At 37.3% G+C, this 19,791-nt stretch overlaps 1 protein-coding gene and 1 long non-coding RNA gene across 3 annotated transcripts in view; one reads left to right on the top strand and one right to left on the bottom strand.

Moving 5' to 3' along the window:
* Positions 1 to 19,791, top strand: part of LOC106003573 — a 210,580-nt gene that overhangs the window by 172,831 nt on the left and 17,958 nt on the right. The gene's annotated exons all lie outside the window — the stretch shown is intronic.
* The window catches only part of SAMSN1 (SAM domain, SH3 domain and nuclear localization signals 1), a 111,359-nt gene that overhangs the window by 74,862 nt on the left and 16,706 nt on the right, over positions 1 to 19,791 (bottom strand). Inside the window, exon 3 of the mRNA XM_045088200.1 lies at positions 9,005 to 9,357. Within this exon, the coding sequence (XP_044944135.1) occupies positions 9,005 to 9,357 (353 nt within the window). The remainder of the gene's footprint in view (positions 1 to 9,004; positions 9,358 to 19,791) is intronic.

Genomic DNA, 19,791 nt, shown 5'->3' with positions numbered 1-19,791 from the left:
TCAGCCTAGTCTCAAACCTTACAAAGCCATGATCTTTGCAGGAAAACTTTGGACTCTTACAGATAACAGCCTAAAAATCCAGCTCTGCCACCTGCTATTACATTGCAGGAATTATTTAACCTCTTTGAGCTTCAGATTTTTTTTTAAAAGATTTTATTTATTTATTTGACAGAGAGAAATCACAAGTAGATGGAGAGGCAGGCAGAGAGAGAGAGGGAGGAGGAAGCAGGCTCCCCGCTGAGCAGAGAGCCTGATGCTGGATTTGATCCCAGGACCCTGAGATCATGACCTGAGCCGAAGGCAGCGGCTTAACCCACTGAGCCACCCAGGCGCCCTGAGCTTCAGATTTTTAATCATAAAAATGGGAGCAATAATACCACCTTAATGAATCAAGACAGAAAGCTCACATACATAAAAGCACCTGAAACATGGTCAAGTGCTAAGTCCATGGAAACCATGGCCATCATTAAATGGACGTGCCTGTCTGGTCAGAACAAGATCTCAAAGGCATGAACCACTCAAGGTGGCACCTAGGGCATGTGTGTGTGTGTGGTAAGTGGTGGTGACAAAAGAGGATATCTCATTCCAACCCAGCACTCCTTTACTCTGCATAGCCCCTGTTCTTCTTTCTCCCTTTAAAGATTTTATTTATCTATTTGAGAGAGAGAGAGAGAGTGAGTGACAGAGAGTGCATAAGTTGCTGGTGGAGGGGGAGGGGGAGAGGCAGAGGGAGAAGCAGACTCCCCACTGAATGGTGAGCCTGATGCAAGGCTCCATCCTAGGATCCAAGGATCATGACCTGAGCTGAAGACTGATGCTTAACTGACTGAGCCACCCCGGCACCACAGCCCCTGCCCTTCTGCTCCCCTCTCTACAGTCTTACTTCAACTTCTCCCACCTCTTTTACAAAGCAAAATTCAGTCCTCTGAAATGACGTTGAAAATGTTCTTTGTGGATGGCAGAAGCCTTCTTAGCTTCTGAGAATGGAAATGTCGACATTTGGGTTCATGAAGAAATTTGAATGGCCAGGAGAACTTGGCTGAGTCTCAAGTGAAGTTTACATTCACATACACAGTTACTGATTCAGTACATGAGGGAGAGAGAGAGGAAGTAGCTGGGACAGAGGAAGTATGGGTAGGGAAAAGAAAACAAACCCACACCTAAAATAGCTTAGGGAAAAAAAAATGATAGAAATAAGGTCACCAGTGGTCATCTGAAGAGTGAAAAAAGAGCTGGTTTGACAAAGCTGAGAGAAAATCTGTATGCACTGACCTTTTTGTACATAGAATTCTTCATCCTTAGTGTGTCCGCATAGGCCCAAACATTGAACATAAAAATAAAATAAGATCTTAAAAATAATAGAGAGCTCTCCTTCATTCTAAAGATGAGGAGGCAGAAGACCATGGAGATTAAGCAACCTGACCCACAGTGATTCTAGTAAGTGACAGTTGAATTCCCATGTGATGCTCTTGGCTTCAACCTGTGCTCCTCTGATGTCTAACATGGCCTCCAACATACCACACTATACACTCAAGTATGACTTTTGTCTTTAGTTTGCTTAGCAAAAATTCAAATTCTGAGCTTGTTTCTCTGGCACAAAAGAAAAACTTTGGAGTGTTTTCTGAGGCTCATTATATACAGTGTTCTAATATTCAGCTTCTCTACTTCCAAAGGTTGATGTTCTGCTTTAGTGATTTCTTTATTTTTGAACCAAGCAAGAGGTAGGTTCTAATGAGGAAGGAGGTTTGGGTGTCCCATGGTCAATGAGCATAACTGGATCCCCATTGGACTGATGTTTTTTGTCCTCTCATTTGAGGATCCAGTGAAACAAATTTCAGCTTTCTTGTGGAAACTAAAATGTAGTTATAACTGATTATCATGGATCCTATTTCATTATCAAAAGAACTATTCTAAATGACAAATATTTCATGATGACACAGAAAGGTTTTATTGTCAGAAGCGCCAATTCAACTTTCCCCCTAATCTGATGCATTTCAGTAAACAAGCACAGGATAACAAAACAAAAAAAACAAAACCAAGAGAAAACCCTAAGGCAACTCATGAAGGTGAAAGATTCTTCATTTCTCTAACAGCTTTAGAAGCAGATCACAGATCTGCTATTCTCATTGATAGGCATGCGGTTAGTGTAACTGGGAAAAGCCACCCACGAATCAAATGATCAGACTGGTTTTCATTCTTCATTATTCTGCCTCAAAATTCTAACTGAAGAATATCTCTAGTTATCCTGGACTTGGAGAATAATACTTCACACTTTCAGAGCAATTACATTTTCTCATTTTATATTTATTCTTATTATTTACAATTTTATTAGAAATAATATTTAATAATTTTATATACATTGACAACTTTCTTTCCTTAAACTCAACCTAGAGAATTTCCATTAATTTGATACCTTGTACCTTTACAATCTCCCATAATTTATTTCTTCTACAAGCTCTTTTTTAAAAAATTTTTAATTTTTAAAATTTCTTTTGTGTACCAGAATCCATTGTTTATGCACCACACCCAGTGCTCCATGCAATCCGTGCCCTCCGTAATACCCACCACCAGACTCACCCAACCTCCCATCCCCCGCCTCTCCAATACCCTCAGATTGTTTTTCAGAGTCCACAGTCTCTCACGGTTCATCTCCCCCTCCAATTTCCCCATACTCACTTCTCTTCTCCATCTCCCCATGTCCTCCGTGGTTTCACTTATTTGTGGAGCATAAAAAATATAAGCTCTTTTTTTTAATGTAAATGTGAAATGTATGTCTTGCAAGACCTTCTCTAGGATCATTTTATGTATGTAAGTATTGCAGTGTGTTTGCTATCCTAGTGAATTTTTATACCAAGGATTGTGATTATTTGTTCCCTTCCTTTTTGACGTGCCTCTTAACCCATAAGCTCTCATTATAAATATGAAAGAGTGGGCTGGCCATCCCCCCCACATACACTAAGCTTGTACGCTCATACACTAAGTAGCTCAGGAGGCACTTAACATGAATTTGCTCAGGAGTGAATGAGTGAATGAATGAAAGAATGAAGGAATCAATAAGCCGTTGCAACATCTCCTATTTTTCAAACGCTTCTCTTGGGTAAATGTTAATTCTCTTTCCACCAAACATTATCCTGGCTGCAGTTAAAATTCTGTCATGTAAAATATTCATAATTCATTATTCGTTCTTGTTCATTGAAGCTTTTAAAATTATTTTTAGAATCTCAATTCTCAAGTTCATCAGTTTCAGTGTGGCGTGTAGTAAGTATAGCTATCTTTTGGTATTTTTGTATCACATTTTTCTATTTTTCCTTTTGATTTTCTCAGTCTCGATTATCATTTACTCTGCCTTCCTTTTCATGGGTTGTCCAGATCTATTCATTGAATCCATGTTCATTTTCCATCCTACCATAATTCCAGCGTCAGCAGATAAAAGTTTTAAGCCGTTCTAACAAATGGGTTTTGCTTTCACAGTTGAACACAAGGGCATTGAACAATGCGAAATCATGCATGGATGGTTCAGAGCCTGCCTCCCTCTGGGTGGATTTGTGAGCACTCTTCTTAGAATGTCTTATTCCTTGGGACCACAGAGGCTTTTTGGTAGGAGACTGACATCACTAATGTACAAAGGAAGTGGTGGAATCCATGAAATTAACATGTCTTTTCTTTCTGAACCATATGTTTTCTTATTGTCTTTTTACTTTTTTTTTCTTCAAAGTGTACATCATGGATTCTTACTTCTCCATCTACACCTTTAAACTTCCATACTATTCATCAAATAGGTAGAGAAGAAAGGAGGGACTAAATGAGGAAACAGTATAAACAGAACTATGGGGATGGAGACAAATCATTGTTTGGTACCACCTTGCTGACAGCAGAGTGTATCCGTGAAAGAGACTTGTGGGGATCTAGTTAAGAGGGCAGATTAGGTGAATGAGTTTGTATTTGACCCTGTCAGTGTTGGGGAGATATTTAAAGGTTTGTGAGGGGAGCAGTAACGTCAGATTTGAGCTTTGGAATCATTAATCAGGTAGATTAGTCAAGTACATTAATCTGGTAGATTAATCTGGTAATGACACATCATGCTGATTGAAGGAAGCAGACCAGGGTCAGATAGACTGGGAGAGATTGCCAAGGTGGAGAATAGAGAAGGTAGAAGAGGCACACAAACAGCTTATCCTGCTTTGGTCCCTTCTTTCCCACAGATCAGTAGTTTTCTTGGTCAGTGTAAAAAATCTTACACAATTCAGTGATGGGTCTAGGGGTCCCAGGAGCATTTTCCCATGTCAATAATTAGTTTCCCCTACTCTCCATTTGAATTGAAATGCTAACTCTAGGGGCACCTGGGCAGTTCAGTGGGTTAAGCCTCTGCCTCTGGCATAGGTCATGATCACAGGGTCCTGGGATCGAGCCCTGCATCGGGCTCTCTGCTCAACAGGGAGCTGGCTTCCCTCTCTCTCTCTGCCTGCTTCTCTGCCTACTTACATTCTCTGTCTGTCAAATAAACAAATAAAATCTTCAAAAAAAAAAAAAGGTTAACTGTAAAATATTTTGTTCCTTTATTTCTTGATGACCTTTAGCCTACATCCTGTTCCTCTCACTGAAACAAATAGTTCCCTGTAGAAATGTTCCATTATCCATGCTTTCTCTTCTGGCATAGTTGTGGCAAGTTCACATACTATTCCAACAAGACCTTAGGACTCCGCTCCTCTCATCCTCTTCTTGTGTACTTTAAGATGCTTTAAGTAGAGCTCTGTTTATTTTCTCACCTTGAGATTCTGTATATAACCCTCACTTGTTTTTCCTTGATTTGTATCCAATTCTCGTTATTACTTTTCTATTCGCATTGTATTTGAATTATCCTGCACTTGGGTCTCTGTTCTGTTCTTTCAGGCCTTTGTCTTTCCTTCTTCCTGAAAGAGCTTTTGCTATTCTCACTTCTTAAGTGTATTTTTTATAAAATATTTTAGACATACACAGGGAAAAAATATATATTTGCTCCCCCTTTTTATGTCAAGATCACTTCCATCTCTTTATATTACAAAAAATAAGTTGTTTGTCCTTCCTATAAATCTGAAAAATTGCCCCAGGTTTTGAAGTATGTTTGCTATTATCATAACATTCTATTAAAGGACGGTCTCGTCTCCTTTGCAACATACCCATTTTATTCTTTCTTGCCCTTCTTCCCAACCAAGTGTCTTTGGATTCACTTTCCTCTTTTGTTAAGATGTTTCAAGTTCTTAGCACGCAGAGCTTCGTCATAAGTACCCTTCAATCACTCTCCTCCTAAACTGATTGTAAACACTCGGCTTCACATATTATTTTTGGTTACCTCCACTATTACCTTTCTTATATGTATCTGAAACCCCCTCTCCACAACCGTTCATCTCAGATATGGAAAAAAACCCTGCATCCCTAAGTAGTTTTTCCTTTCACACTTCTCTCGTGGAGTGTATACTTTCACAAATCGGGCCTTTACCTTTCTCGGTTTATATCAGTTCCATCATCACTTATCTTTCCCCACACTCCAGAACCCACAGACCTTGCAAACAACTAAACTGCACATTAAATATCTGTGTGCGTCTCATCGTCCTCCTGTTGACTTCTGTGAAAAGCCCTTCGCAAATAATATATATTCCCCTGTCTGATTTCAGTTTGTTTATGGTATCTCCACTGAATAAAATGATGCTTCTTTCCAAGTCCAGCACAAGCCTCTTGATTCCTCCGTTTTTGCATGAATATCATCTACTGTCACCTGAGTCCTGGCACCATTTTCTTTCACCTTCCCAAGAGCCCCACATGGTAGATGCTGATAACCTTGATTTACAAATGGGTGTTTTCAGTACACAGAGAGTCACTCAGAAGAGAGGGGATGAGCAGGGTCTGATAATAATGTCCAGAACTGGAATTAGTGAGTTAAAGAAGGTGAGGAGTTTGCCTAAGCTCCCTGGGCTGGTAAGGTCCGAATTGGTTGGTATTAAACCCAGTTCTATCAGAACCAGCTTTGAGACTATGAGCCTGAGTGGGAATAAGAGGGAGTCAGACTAGGGTGAATAAGAACTTTCTGGAAGACAAGTCAGTTGCAGGCCACCTGAAAGCTCTGCTTTGGTAACAGGATCAAAGGCACTGGAATCTACTATTGCTTAAATTTCTGAAGTCAAGAAGAATCTAGTGTCTTTGTGGATTGGTTTCATTTTCTCTGAAATGTGGGGTTTTGGCTCAGCTCCAGCATATCTGCATATGTTGGTACATTAAGAAAAAAAAAATCTGGTCACACTTTTACCCTTTAAAATTGCAAAAATGTCACCTCTGACTACCTGTCATGTATGGTAAGTAACACTCATTTCAGAAGCACAACTTTTCCCTCAACACTGTTTGCCTTCAGTACCTTCTGTAGAATGAAAGTTAAAATATAACCCAAATAATAACCCTGCAATTACTACAGAAAAAAAAATTACCAGCTATGCTAAAATGAAACTGGGTATTTTTCACTTGGTATTATTATAGAATATATGTGTAGAATATAAAAATAATAATTTGCACTCATCCAACTTCTTTCATTCTGTGTCTCAAATCCCTGAGTGTAAGTGGTTTCATTACGTTTACCAAACTAATTTAACTCTAGCATGTTCTTGAACTCTCGCTCCAAATCCAGTGAGGTTTTCCTGTCACAAATGCTGAGCATTATCATCTGAAATTCTGAGTATTCTGCAGATACGTTTGACCTTCTGCAGATAAAACTCATTTACTTAATCATTTAGTTATGTACTAAAATCGACAAAACCACCACCAAAAGAAAAGAAAAACATTACTATGTATATATAATTAAATCTAGACACACATTCACAGACACACATACACAATAACTGAGTTTATGGATAATTGGATTGAAATAAAAACAGAAAAATAAGCACAAATATGTAGATCTATGGAAACAAAATCCATTGGTTTCTCAAACTTCATTCATTTAGTCAGCAGGTGCCACTCAAATATTAATCTAAGACCCATCACATTCTAGGGACTATGGAGGATACAAAGATAAAATACTTATAGCAAATAAACAAATGCCGAAGTCATCCTACCATAAGGTAGAGTATGGTAAGTTACGTGAAGATGGGGGCAGTGTATGTATTCTTTGGCTCTGTATCCCCAGTGCTAATATTGCAAACTGGCCTACAATGATGCCAATATGTATTTGATAAATATATAATGAAAGAAAATGCCCTTAAGTTCTCTAGAAGCTCAAAGGAAGGTGCAATTACTTCTATCTGGCATGACCCAGAAAGTATTTCCTAAAGGACAACAAAGTAATCCAAGTCTTAAGGGCTAGGGTCATGGTTAAAAGCAAGAATAACATGCTAGGCAGAGGCCAATACATAAACACCAAGACAGAGAGGCAGGAGAGTACAAGACAGTCATTAGGAATAAGCAGATAATTCAGTTCAGCAGCCCAGCCCAGGAAATCCACAAGAAGTTATAGACAGCGCTGAACGGTTAGATTGAGGTCAGAGTGCTAAAATACAGAACTGCCAAATTAAGGATTCCAGATTTACTCTTGAAAGAAGCTCTAAATATGTGAATTTAGATACTTATACAACAGCTTTGCTGCTTGCCAACTAGTCATTATTCTTGATCCTGACACTGAAGCTGTCAAGGGGAGTCTTCAGAAGTGGTTCCTAATTATATTACCAGGTGCTCTCTAAGAAAGTCCTCCAAGAAGACGTCAGCAAAACCCAGTGGCCCCAAAAGAGAAGATGAAGACTAAGGAAGTGGCACAGACCTTCCTAAAAATAACTAATGTTGGACAGTTTTATCAGTTCCAAGTCTGCTACTAGACACCTGTAATATTTAATGTGGTACTTTGAACACAGATTACTTTAGCTCTAGTCTGCAAAGACCTAACTTAATATACAAGTCTTAAAAGGTGAAAAGGACTCCAAGCCTCTTCAGAGAGCTCTAATGCACCATGAAATACAGCCTCTGTCTAGTACGAGATGGATTCTCAGAGCAAAATGGCATAGAGTAGGGATCCTAGAAACACAAAGTTGTTCCATGCAGTCACTACAAGCACAAATGACCATGAACTGTAGAGAAATAAAGGTACAAAATAAATGCCTTAAGTAACTTATAATCGAGGTGAAAAAAAAAAGTACTCTTAAGTCCTAGGATATTCGTGTTACCTAGTTTTGGTTTCTCAACTACCTCATGAATTTAATATTACTATTTCCATTTTACAATTGAAAAAATTAGGATAAAAGCTTTTAATTAATTTGCCCAAGCCAAACAAGTAGCAGAGTTTGAATCCAAACCCAATTTTTTGTAACTCTGGAGTCTATACTCTTTCTCTCGAGTCATGGCTTTAGGGCCTAGTTTCGGATATGGGAAACACTATAATATATTAGCAAAAAGCAGGATCCTTAGCATATGACTGTCTAGGTTCTAGATCTTGGCTCCACTTTTTGTTAGCTCTGTGACATTGAACCTGTTGCTAACTTTTTTGTGCCTCATTTTTCTCAACTGTAAAATGGGGGAATCCGTATTAGAATAACTTTCCCTACCTTACAGGGTTGTTTTGAGATTGAAATAAAATGATAAAGTGCTTTGAGGAATGGCAGGCCCATAGAAAATGCTCATTTAAGTTAGCTACTATTGGTCAGTGAGACTTGGTGACCTCAGCAATGATTTACAGAATTCAATCCACATCTTGATCTGAATGAACAGCCTTCAACTAAAAAAAAAAAAAAATTCTCTAAAAAATATTGTGCAGTAGATTATTTGAACACAAGGTGCACACACACACACACACACATACACACACATAGATACACACGTAACATGATAGCAAAAGTCACGAGAGCTGCATTGCTTTTTGGAAAGACAACTCTAGTTCTAGAAACTTTTTTGACACTGATAAATTTGACTGACTAGCATTTTCATTATCTGTTTCCTTCCTGCTGGTAAAAACATTCAGATGAGGCAATACATTTCTTTTCATTTACAAACTTACCCAAGAGTGTGGTAGATCCATATCTGTATAAGAAGACTTCAGTTGTGGGTGGTGAGGGCAGCGGAAACAGTTGTTCCAGGGTCCAATTTGGGCAATTGGGAAATCAACACATGTCCAGAGAGGGTTTTCTGGAAACGGCTTCCAGCTGTTCCACATCTGAACTTCACCTTCGTTGGGGGATAACATTTCTGCTGAATTGCATCCAGTTGAAGCGCTGGATCTAGCCCATGATGCAGAAATAGAATCCCATCCAATCTCCATTTCTTCCTTTCCTCTTGTGCTAACGTTACTAATTTTCTTTTCTTGGTATCTGGCTAATTTCATACAGGAAATCAATGTTTCATCTTCATCTTCTGAATGACAAAGAAAAATAAGAAGTAAGTCAAATGATTTTGCACAGGTAGAAATTATGCCTATTATATTTCCTTTTATATAGTAGAAACGAACACCACAGGATAAAACAGGAAATCATTTAATTTCACAAAATAATTTACAATTGCAACTTTTTTTAAATAAATTTTTTAAAAGATTTTATTTATTTATTTGACATAGAGAGAGATCACAAGTTGGCAGAGAAGCAGGCAGAGAGAGAGGGGGAAGAAGGCTCCCCGCTGAGTAGAGATCCTGATGTGGGACTTGATCCCAAGACCCTGAGATCATGACCTGAGCTGAAGGCAGAGGCTTAACCCACTGAGCCACCCAGGCACCCCTACAATTGCAATTCTTTAAAGAGTAATCTTTTGTATAGTAAATGATTTGTTTTGTAAAGACAGGTTTACCTCAAAGATTTTGAAACTGTATATAATGATTAAATTCAATTTGACTACAATGACCGAAAATCACATACAAATAGTATACTGAAAGATATTTAAGAAAAATACAAATTTAAAAAAATCCCTATATATATTAACATAATATGGTGTGCTTATATTCTTACATATTTTTAAATTTTTTGAGGTAATGTGTATAGAGAGCATCATAAGGAAGTAAATGAAATATTCTCCTTTCATAAGAAAATGAAATCTCAGTGGACATGGGCTGAAATCCTATTGGCATTCTAATTTTTTTCTAATATCAATCTATAAAGAGATTTATGCATACAGTGTTTGTCACAACCTGGTGGTAGGTATTAAGGAGGGCACACGTTGCATGGAGCACTGAGTGTCATACGTAAATAATGAATCATGGAACACTACATCAAAAACTAATGATAGGGCGCCTGGGTGGCTCAGTGGGTTAAGCCTCTGCCTTCGGCTCATGTCATGATCCCAGGGCCCTGGGATTGAGCCCAGCATTGGGCTCTCTGCTCAGCAGGGAGTCTGCTTCCCCCCGCCCCCCCCGCCTGCCTCTCTGCCTACTTGTGATTTCTCTGTCAAATAAATAAATAAATAAGTCTTTAAAAAACCAACCAAACAAAAACAAACTAATGATGTATTGTATGATGACTAACATAACACAATTACAAAAAAATAAATGAACATCTGAGTTGTATGACATGCCATTTTGCCACGCTCAAGTCAAAATTGAAAGATACCATTTCCTTTGGCTAAAGAATGGGGACAGTGGACGGTGCTGACCCTTACTATCTCTTTCTCCCACTCCGTCCCAGAGTCTGGTCTTGAAGGGAAGGAGATACGAGGTATATAAAGGAAAATTCAGAAGTAGGGTAAGGATATATCTGTTTCACAAATAAGTTGGTAATTTAAAACCTCTCAACTTTTAATGATTATTTTACGGCCTTATCAAAATGGCCTTCATTTCCTATACACTACCCCAGTTCTTTCTCGAAGAATGTCTAGCAGCATTCTGACTGCTTACTTACGGAGATTTACGAAGGCAGGTTTCATCTCCTTCAGACTGGGGGCCCTGGCTTTCTTGGCCCAGACTCGTTTCTGTAGTCTCTTGAACGTCCCCGTTGATTCCATTAGGTCACCGCCTGATTTTACGGCCTAGCACAAACACAGCTCAAGGTAAAGACAAATTCTTCTTCACAAAAGATTAAATATAAAATGTGTCAAGATCATAAATGTGGGAAAATTCATAATGTGACCTTAAAGCCTGTAGCCTGGGACAATTTTAAGCAATAATTTGAAAGCAGACCATTTTTTGGTCTCAAACTTGTAAAATATATTACAACTGACCAGTCATACTAAAGCAGGGCGTTGCTTTACCTTTTTTTTTTTTTTTTTTTTTTTTAACTTCAACATGCTGCAAAATGGATTGAATCTGGAGCCATCTAAAAATGAGTCGCCCATGCTCAATGTGAAATAGTGGAAAGGAACAAGGTCTTTGCAGGGTAACAAAGAAGGAACGAGAGGTTTAAAGTTGCTTCTTGACAGTGTGGGAACAGACTGAGGGAGGCAAAAAAGCAAAAGTCAGAGATTTTCATTTTTCCTTGTGGAAATTTCCGATAAAACAGCATTTTATTTCAAGTACGAAATGTTTTCAAATAAAATCCTTTTCTTTATTCTAGCCTTTTGCATTTTAGAAGATAGACACTGAGAAAAAAAACAAAACAAAACAAAACAAAACATCCAGAGCATTCTATATTATGTTTTAGTACCTAAGTGTCACTGGTTTATTATAGCAAAAAGAATGGATAGAAGAATTAATACTGCTTAATGACTCTGATTTCTCTGAAAGATACAGAAACACTTCCCACTAGCTTAAGTTGGCAAATTTGTACTCACACTGCTTTGACTTACTCAATTTAGGATAGCTTACTCTTAACAATTTCAAAATATTGTGGAAATTAATACTTTATGTGTTAAGTTGAATACTAATTGGTAAAATAGTTGTATCCTGTGCTGTTGACTAGATATCAGGTAATACATAGAGGAATACTTTTCATCCAGAAATCTCTGGACGCCGACCTATTTCTTCTTATGGTTTTGCCTCATTTTTTTCATTGAAGAGCTGAGAAATGACATCCGAATAAATACCGTAATTTTCAAAAGGTGAATGACATGCTTCCTCATTACTGTTTGAATGAGATACACTGATAATAGTGCTCTCCAATCCTTTGAGAGAAACTAAGCCCAAAGAAATGTTTGCGAGAAGGGATCTCGGGCACACAAACATTTCCAATCATTATTTTCAGCACTGATTCTTGGTCTTGAAGAATAACTTTGAGCAACCAGTATAAACTTGATGTTGTGTCTCTGCATAAAAGCACCTAAATAGGAAATGTGACGTTTTGTCAGAGCAAGCCAGACCTGTTTGCCTTAAATAAATGGGAAAGTATTGAAATCATTTTCATCTTCCAGGGAGGCTGGTGATGAGATTTTCTTAGATATGCAAAAATTTTCCCTCTTTCTCCAAATGTCATACTCAGCTATGTCATAAATTTCTATGGCTATTTATTTTTGTATTATTTTCTTCTGTATTCCTTTTCAGTATTTTCTGACTTACTTGGTTTCCCAGGCTCTGTAACTCAAGACGAGTCATTTTCTCACCTTGAGGCCCTTCCAGAAATAATAAGCTGACATGGCACAGCCATTGAGCACGATAATTTTCTTTGTTGTACTTCTTTCGTATGGCAACCTCCTCCTATCACAGCCGATGCTTAATTGCTCCGTTGAAACACTGAAATCAGAAATTGCCTTCTCCTTCTGCCTTCTTTGTGAAAATGACTCTCACTTGATACGGAGAAATGTGCTACAGACCAGGATAACTGAATTTCATATTAATGATGTGCCCCTAGGAGGAATGAAAGCTTTTGTATAATGTCTAAATTCATATAAGTGAGAGCTCATGGCCCAGAGGTGTTAAAACAAACTGACCTCTCATTATTTTGTTCAAACTGTATTACAGTCTTTTCAAAGCAGAGACTCATTAACTTTTGTATCTTTAATCACTCACAGATCTTTGAGTTAATAGAGATCAATCTATTGCGTTTTATTCACTTTTGAATCCCATATATCTAGGATAGTACCTGGCTTGTTAAGTCTTTGCTGAATGTAAATACACTCTTGAGTTCGTACATATGTTTTATCCACCAAATGGCTTATCCATAGTAAAAGTTTTACGCTAGACTATTTTCTTTTTTTTTCTTTTATTATTATTTTAAAAGATATTATTTATTTATTTGATAGAGATAGCAAGAGAGGGAACACAAGCATGGGGGAGCTAGAGAGGGAGAAGCAGGCTCCCCACTGAGCGGGGAGCCCGATGTGGGGCTGGATCGCAGGACCCTGGGATCATGAGCTGAGCTGAAGGCGATGCTTAACCAACTGAGCTACCCGGGTGCCCTAGGCATACTACTTTCTAATAGCAAAGTATTTCCTAAAAACCTTCTCTTGCTATTAAGGTAGTACATACCTGAGGGATGAAAGTTAAAGTAAACATTATAATAAGACACAATAGAATCATTAAGATGATCTAATTAAAAAGGAACCCTTTAAAAGATAAAAATAAATCCTTTAGAATATTTTCAAAATTATAATGTTATTCACCAGAGTCTCCTAATGTGTTACCTGTGTATTTGTGCTGAATTTGATTAAAACTTATAATAATGTACCTTTTAATTTCTAGATGTTTTCTTTTTTTTATTTAATTTTTTATTTTTTATAAACATATATTTGCACCCGAATGTTTATAGCAGCAATGTCCACAATAGCCAAATTTCTAGATGTTTTCTAAGAAGACTGACTCATAAATTGAACTCACCGTTCAACCAATCAACAAACTTTTATTGAACACCCCACTGTATGTCAGGCACTATCACAGTTCTTTTTCTTTCTTTCTTTCTTTTTTTAACTATCACACATTCTGAGGCTATGGCATTGAACAAGTAAAATGAGACCCCTGCTTTCATACGGTCTACATTCCAGAGGGAAGTCGCATACCATAAACATATAATCACATACAGAAGCAAGAAAATCTGACATCTGCTACTCTAACAATTAGCAGCATGACTGAGTGTGGATGGGGGAGGTTACTAATTTACATTGAGTGATGAGGGGTGGTTTCTCTAAGGATACAGAAGCCCAGGCCTGATTTATAAGGAACCGGATGTAAAGATACGGTGTTTGCTTTGAATTCAGTGCATGGCCAGAGAGGCTATTTCCGGCCCTAAGATCTGAAGGACAGAGAAGGTTGAGCTCATCGAAAAGCAGGGGGAAGAGAACTCCTGTGAGGCTCTGTCTTGTGCAGAGGTTCTAAAGCTGAAGGTCCTGGAAGAATTCTCAGCATGCCCAAGGAAGAGAACAGAGGGAAGAATGTGGAAAATCAGCCAGAAACCTGAAGAGAGGCCTCCAAGGACGCTTTTGTAGAACAGGTTGAGGAACATGTATTTGTTCTAATCAGGGAGTGACATACTTGGTTTCCATTTGATTCTTCTTGCCTTTTTATTGAATTTTGATCATCTTACTTTTTAAAGGACTTTCTCCCAAAACATTCAAATATGCGCTGATCTTATCTATCTTTAATTCACCATATTTTATTTACCACTCTTTCTTCTCCCTTTCCCGGGCATACTTCTCAGAAAGTTCATTGTGTGTGCTTCCCTTAATTCCTCTAATTCTCAGCCTTTCAACTCGGTTCACACATCTGTCAATCAGCTTTTGCTTCTACTATTCCATTCAGACTGCTTTTGTTTTCCAATGAACCATTTCAAACTCCATTACTGCTTGATATGCAGCAAGATTGACCATGATGGTCTGCAGGAAGCACTTTATTTTCTTGGCTTCTCTGGTTTTCCTTTCACCCTTTCTGGCCATTCTTTCTCTAACTCCTATATGCTGATAACTCCTTTTCTCTCAAGACCAAATGCTTCAATTCCTTTATAACTAACTCTGGGCCCTAATCTAATATTACCATCATTCTTTTCTCACTTACACATACGCGTACGCGCGCGCGTGCGCGCACACACACACGCACAGACTCCATTTAATGCCACTTACATGCTGATGGATGCCCAATTTATTTCTCCAAGGTTTTCATCAGAGCTTCAGACTCAAATATGCCACTGTCTACCTAAAACGACTTCTGGGCACTATCAAGACTGACCTCTATACCCGCAAACATGATTCTCTTCTGGGCTTCTTCCACTTAGTGAATGCCATCTTCATCTACCCTCATGCACATTCTATAAATCAGATTATCACCTTTGCCACATACCTCTCCATTACTAAATTTGGTCTAGTCCCATTACTGAGTTTGGTTTGTCCTCCAGAATACACCTTGAACTTGTTTCTTTTTCACCATTTCCCTTATTACCACCCTATTTTAATCTTCTCATTGAGGGGCACCTGGGTGGCTCAGTGGGTTAAAGCCTCTGCCTTCGGCTCGGGTCATGATCCCAGGATCCTGAGATAGAGCCCTGCATCGGGCTCTCTGCTCAGCAGGGAGCCTGCTTCCTCGTCCCTTTCTGCCTGCCTCTCTGCTGACTTGTGCTGTCTGTCAAATAAATAAATAAAATCTTAAAAAAAAAAAAAAACAACTTCTCTCATTAAAACTACTGCGAAATCTCTAAATGGTTTTCTTTTTACTTTTGCCTTTCTTCGGTTGATTCACAATATATGCTAGAGTTCTCTTTGAAAGATGTAAATCTTATGATATTACTATCTTGCTTAAATTACTATAAAATTTCCCAGTTTTCTTTAAATAAAATCCCAAATACTTGATGGGGTCTATAACACCTATGCTCTAGACTCTCTTCATACTCACAAGGTGATGACTTTTAGATTACCAATCTCCAGAGCACTTTTTTTCCTCCGTGTTTTTATGTGTGCTGCTCTCTCAGCCTGGAATGCTTATTCTCATTCTCCTAAACCGGTTAATTCCTACTCATCCCTGGGGCTTCATCCTAAATGTCGTTTTTTCGGACAGCTCTTTCCTGACTCCCAAGTCCAAATTAGGTTCCCATTTTTTACCTTCTTGGCTTTCACCACAACTTCAGATTTATATTTTTGTGTCATTGGTTAAACATCTTCTTTCCCCATAGACTCTAAACTGAAGGAAGGCAGAAACCATAACCTTCCATATAGGTCCCATGCAGTATCCTTATTACCTATAATATTCTTGACAGTTGGTACTCTATATTAATTAGAAGTAATGATACAAAATGTATTAGAAGTAATGATATAAAATGATTAGTTAGAAGTAATAATACAAAATGAATGAATGAATGGGGACTTGATCTGGTAATGATGTGAAAAACAGAATTAGGGACTGAGAATGAGAGGAGAGAAAATTATTGTGTTTAGTTTACTTAAAATTTCTTGCCAATAAAATGACAATTATATATGAATATAAATTAAATATTTTTCATATGTATATTTTACTACATATATACCATCTTTCATATATAATGTGACCTTATCCTTTAGTTCATTTCACTCACCTTCCTTAAATAATGTAAAAATTTTGTTAGAAGTGTTAAATTAAATATACCTCACTTTCTGACACTTTGCTTGACTATTAGGATGATAGAATAATTTTTAGAAAATAGCATCAATGAATTATTGAATTGGAATAGTCCTACAACCATATTTTATGAGCTGGGGTGAAACTTATTGGACATCTAGTCTACCAGCCTATTTAAAAAATGAGAAAACCAGAGAAGCTAAGTGGCTTACCCAGAGAAAGATAATTCATTAATAATAGAGCAAGGATGAGAATCAAGTATTCTGACTTTTAATCCAATGTCCTTTCTCACAAGATTTTTAGAAGCCAGCATAATTGCTAGTTATCTAGGAATGACAGCCACATTAAGACCAATCAAATCCAGGGTTTTGATTTATATATTAAATATGCTTCTCCAATAGAGGATGAGTATCAGATAAACACTCATATTTATAGGCTTATTCTCTTTCATATATATATGAAACGTGTGTGTGTGTATGTGTATATATATATACACATACATACATACATATATTTTCATATCTCCCCTTTCATATATATATGAATGTAAAAAGATATTTTTTATTTTTCTTATTTATATATTATTTACTCATATACATATTTACTCAAATACATGAATATATATACCTCATTGACACACATACATCTTCTTTCCCATATATATTTCACTATTCGGGAATTTAATTTTTTTCCAATGGTATCCCTTTTCTTTCACACAGGAGAATCTTAGTCTTACGGAAACTAACTAAATCCAGGTCACCTAACTGTCTGAATTGTGTACTCTTTATCCCACTAATGAAAAGGAAGTTGGAAAGTAACATGATAGACTTTGCATGAAGTATAATCATTTCCCTTTGTTCTTCTGTTCTTCTGAATTAGAAAACTGTTCTTTTCTTGTGACCTCTTAAACAAGTATTCAAATAGAAAAAGCCTGTTCACTTGATGTCTGTTTCACATAATTTTTTCAACAGGAGATACAGAGATGTTTTCAAATTAATATCTTGGTTTATGTTAAAGAAAGCCTATAATGAACTCCCTGAAATGAAACCTCAGATAGTTTCATGTGTTTTGCATTGACAGTTTTTCTGAGTTTCAAACTCTTCTGACTCTTCACTTAATTACTAAAGATTTACCAATTTTAGGCTTTAGAAATAACTTTTTAATGCTCACAATACACTGTTAAGTGAAAAATCAGTATGCAAATTTGTATAAAAAGTACAAACACCACTCTAAGTGGCTTTTTCCCTCTCTTTAAATACTCTGCATTTTCCAAGTTTTCTACAATGAACATATATTATTCCTATAATTAGAAGAAATTCTATAATTTAAAAATATGTTTAGAATACAGGTTTTTATAATCAAACCTATTTCTTCCAAGCAGACCAGAAGTACCCAGCTTTTGTACTGTGAATTTTTCCCAGCCACTTGACAAGAAGGATACCCAGGGACTGGATAAAAATGAGGAAATTTATTTTCATGGTAAAACAAAATAATTAGCTTTAAATGCTGAGATTATTAAAACCCCAAAGCTCTATATCCATTCTCTTCTATATAAAAGGGACTACTCTTTATGACTTAAAACATACTCCAAAAAGATAATCTGTAAGGTCACAAAGATCAGTTAACATTGTAGTAACTCAATGGCAGTAATAAAACCAAAAGAATTATGAACTAGAATCAATCAATGCAACCTACGAAAACAAGTCTCATTTCAGTGAATTATTTTAATGCTTTCTTGGAACTAAAACTAACTAAAAAGACAATTTGAAAAGAATTCATTTATATAAATGAATTGATTGAAAAAATAACTGGTGGAAAAATTGCCATGTTGATGTTGGTTATTCTTATATCATTATAATTATAAAATTTATTATTTTTTCAGTAATAGAAATTAAAATTAAACAAACACTGGACCAATACTTAAAATAAGGTTAAGCATAATTTTAAAGAAGGCCACTGAGCAGGCAATTGAATGAATGAATGAATGAATGAAATAGAATATATTCTTCTAGAAGACTTATAAAATATTTATTTATTCATTCAACACACATTTACTGAGCACCTAATCTGTGGGAGATAGAAAGGAGAATAAGCTATTTTGTCTGCTTTGCGATGTTCATTGCTTAGTATAATTGATTAAAAACCAAACTTAACAGTAGTCTGTTCCTGTGCCTGCTCTCTCCACTAAAAGGATGAGTTTGGGGGGCTCCAGAGTGATTTTACACATCTCAAACCTGGTCTTTAATATGTCAATAAATATATCTGAAATGAACAGTTGGAGGGGGGCACACGGGTGGCTCTGTCAGTTAAGTGTTATGATCTCAGGTTATGATCTCCTCCGGCTCCGGCTATGATCTCAGGATTCTGGATTCCACCTGTAATTTGGGAGTCTGGTTCTCCCTCTTCCTCTGCCCCTCCCCACTCCTGCTCTCTTACTCACTCTCTCTCTCAAATAAATAAAATCTTTCTTTTTTTTTTTTTTAAAGATTTTATTTATTTATTTGACAGGGAGAGACACAGCGAGAGCAGGAACACAAGCAGGGGGAGTGGGAGAGGGAGAAGCAGGCTTCCCTCCAAGCAGGGAGCCTGAAGCGGGGCTCCCTCCCAAGGACCTGAGCCGAAGGCAGACACGTAACAACTGAGCCATCCACGTGCCCCAATAAATAAAATCTTTAAAAAAAAAAAAAACCCAAACATCTGGAGGAAAAGGTTAATGTGTGTCATGTGAGAAGTACAAATAAAATGTGATGGTTATTCACAGGAGAGAAGATTGCATAAGGTAATGTGGGGAAGGGAAAAGCACTTGCTTAGAGGATTAAGACACATTTGAACAGTGTAATTTAGCATGTCTAACAAAGCCTTTTATGTAACAGTCTTATCCCACTATATAAATACAAATCACCTACTCAAGTTCTAATACAGGTTTCTGGCTCCTTTTGCTTTCTCTCAAGTAGATTTTGGTGTTTGCAATTCTGTCTTGGAATAATGCATCACACAGACTCTATTTTCCATGGCACCAGGAAGTTACAACTCCATGGTCATCTTTCCCCCACTTCGGTATGGGGGAGCCAAGACTGCTGTTTGCTCATTTACCCATATGTTGGGGTCACTCTTCTAGAAGACACTTGCAAAGTCAGCTGGGAGCTGCCTGGATTACACAAGTCAGAGACTACTTCCCGTGTAATATCCTCTGCTCTCAAATTTGGAAGAAGTTTCTAGAACAGTTCGTAAGACTGCTTCTCTTTTTGGGTACATCCTCTAGCTGACCCAAAAAATGTGCACAGTAGGAAATCTGAGTGCCAGCATACAAATTAATTAATCTTTATTAAGCGTCTACTAGAGTCCTAGCATGCAACAAGCTATGGATGTAGGAAATAACATAGGAAAAAAAGAATACAAACATTGTATATAGGAGCTAT

This window comes from Mustela putorius, unplaced genomic scaffold, assembly GCF_011764305.1.
Source record: "Mustela putorius furo isolate JIRA1106 unplaced genomic scaffold, ASM1176430v1.1 tig00003834_pilon_pilon_pilon, whole genome shotgun sequence".
Classification (NCBI taxonomy): Eukaryota; Metazoa; Chordata; class Mammalia; order Carnivora; family Mustelidae; genus Mustela; species Mustela putorius.
Note: the sequence above shows the minus strand (reverse complement) of the source record. Positions and strands in the feature narration are given on the sequence as shown.